The sequence below is a fragment of the Austrofundulus limnaeus genome, unplaced genomic scaffold (assembly GCF_001266775.1).
Source record: "Austrofundulus limnaeus strain Quisiro unplaced genomic scaffold, Austrofundulus_limnaeus-1.0 Scaffold417, whole genome shotgun sequence".
Taxonomy (NCBI): domain Eukaryota; kingdom Metazoa; phylum Chordata; class Actinopteri; order Cyprinodontiformes; family Rivulidae; genus Austrofundulus; species Austrofundulus limnaeus.
The window spans coordinates 220038-221573 of record NW_013952819.1 but is presented as its reverse complement, the minus strand read 5'-3'; the positions used below and the strand labels follow the sequence as shown (position 1 = coordinate 221573).

General features: G+C 39.2%; 1 protein-coding gene across 1 annotated transcript in view; it reads right to left on the bottom strand.

Moving 5' to 3' along the window:
- The window catches only part of engase (endo-beta-N-acetylglucosaminidase), a 24553-nt gene that overhangs the window by 14713 nt on the left and 8304 nt on the right, over positions 1-1536 (bottom strand). Inside the window, exon 5 of the mRNA XM_014024290.1 lies at positions 886-1040. Coding sequence (XP_013879744.1) covers positions 886-1040 — 155 coding nt within the window. The remainder of the gene's footprint in view (positions 1-885; positions 1041-1536) is intronic.

Sequence of the window (1536 nt, the reverse complement as noted above, 5' to 3'; positions counted from 1 at the left end):
TGATAAAGTTGAATAAAAATCTAAGTCTGATGAAGTGAAATTAAATCTCTGACAGTGATCATTACACAGTGTGGCTATACTGTAATTCCTCACTTCACCATCTGTGTCGCAGTTCCACGTCTCCAAAATGAGCGTACACATGGGTCAGAGCTGGCGTGAGGCACCGCACATTTTCACGTCAAGTTTGGATTTTATAAATCACAACCTTGGTGTAAAAAGTGGCGTACGCAAGTTTCTGGGCTCAAATTGTGCGTACGCCAGTTTTATAAATCCGACCCCTGATCTGTTTCTCAAGCTTAAAATATGAATCAAATATCAGACCCAAACTTTTAAGATGAGATTTTACAAAAGCCTTCAAGGTGCCCAGATCTGCAGAAACGCTTCAGTTTGCACTTCAGTAACTTCAGTTTTATTTTTATTAAAATGTAACAAGTTTAAAGTCATCTAAGCTTTTACCTCAGTGAGGCAGTCAAACGGTGGTTTCAGTGAAAAAGATTGATTGTGGTTCAACTAAATCAGTTTCTTCTGTGTAAGAATGAAGAGAGATGGTAAATTTTCTTAAAACAGAGCCTAAAGGCAGCACATAGTTGGGAAATAAAACAGGACCGAGAGTGGATCCTTGGAGAACTCCACATGAGACAGGGGCTGAGGAGGAAACAATTCTCCAAGATTTAGAGAGAATTTGAACCTGAACCAGTCTCTGATCCCACAGAGCTCCAACCCAGACTAAACTATTACCTTCAGAATATCTGTTGACTGGTTCAAGAGATATTTTGCTAACACTGGAAACTAACACACAGACGTGAGCAAAAACACCATCGACAGCGAGCATTAAGAAGTGTTGTTGTGTGTTATGATGATGACAGACAGTCACGTGTAACTTACACTGAGGGAGTTTTCTATGTTAACAAGCCAGCCTTCAAAGCCATAATACTGACTGATCTGGACCAGTTTATCAGCCACGGCCCTATAGGACTCCTCGTCGCTCAGAAAGCTCTCGCACACTGCAGCTCCGTCAGCCCACTCAGTAATAAATGTCCCTGAAAAAAACAGACCATCACAGGACAGGGTTTTAGATTTCAGAAACACCTGAAGCCTGTTTAGCAACTGAATTCATTGAGGCAACTCCAGATCTCATCCACATAGTTATAAACAACCCCTAATTTTAAAAAATGCTGGAAATGTTGTGTAAAATGTAAATTTTAAAAAATGTAATGATTGGCAAATATTTTATTTACACTGAAAGAAAGTAAACATCAAACGTTTAAACTGAGACACAAAAAACACATTTCAGAAAAGTTGTGACAGTCTTGTTGTTTTTCACATTGCTCTAAAACCTCTACATACTTTTCTGCATTTATGATGTTTTTCCAGATGTATAAGCTGCCCGCATAGTGCTAGAGGCACTAATGCACCTCCATACCATCAGAGAGGTACAGTGGTGTGAAAAAGTGTTTGCCCCCTTCCTCATTTGCTGTTTTTTTGCATGTTTGTCACACTTAAGTGTTTCGGAACATCAAACCAATTTAAACAATA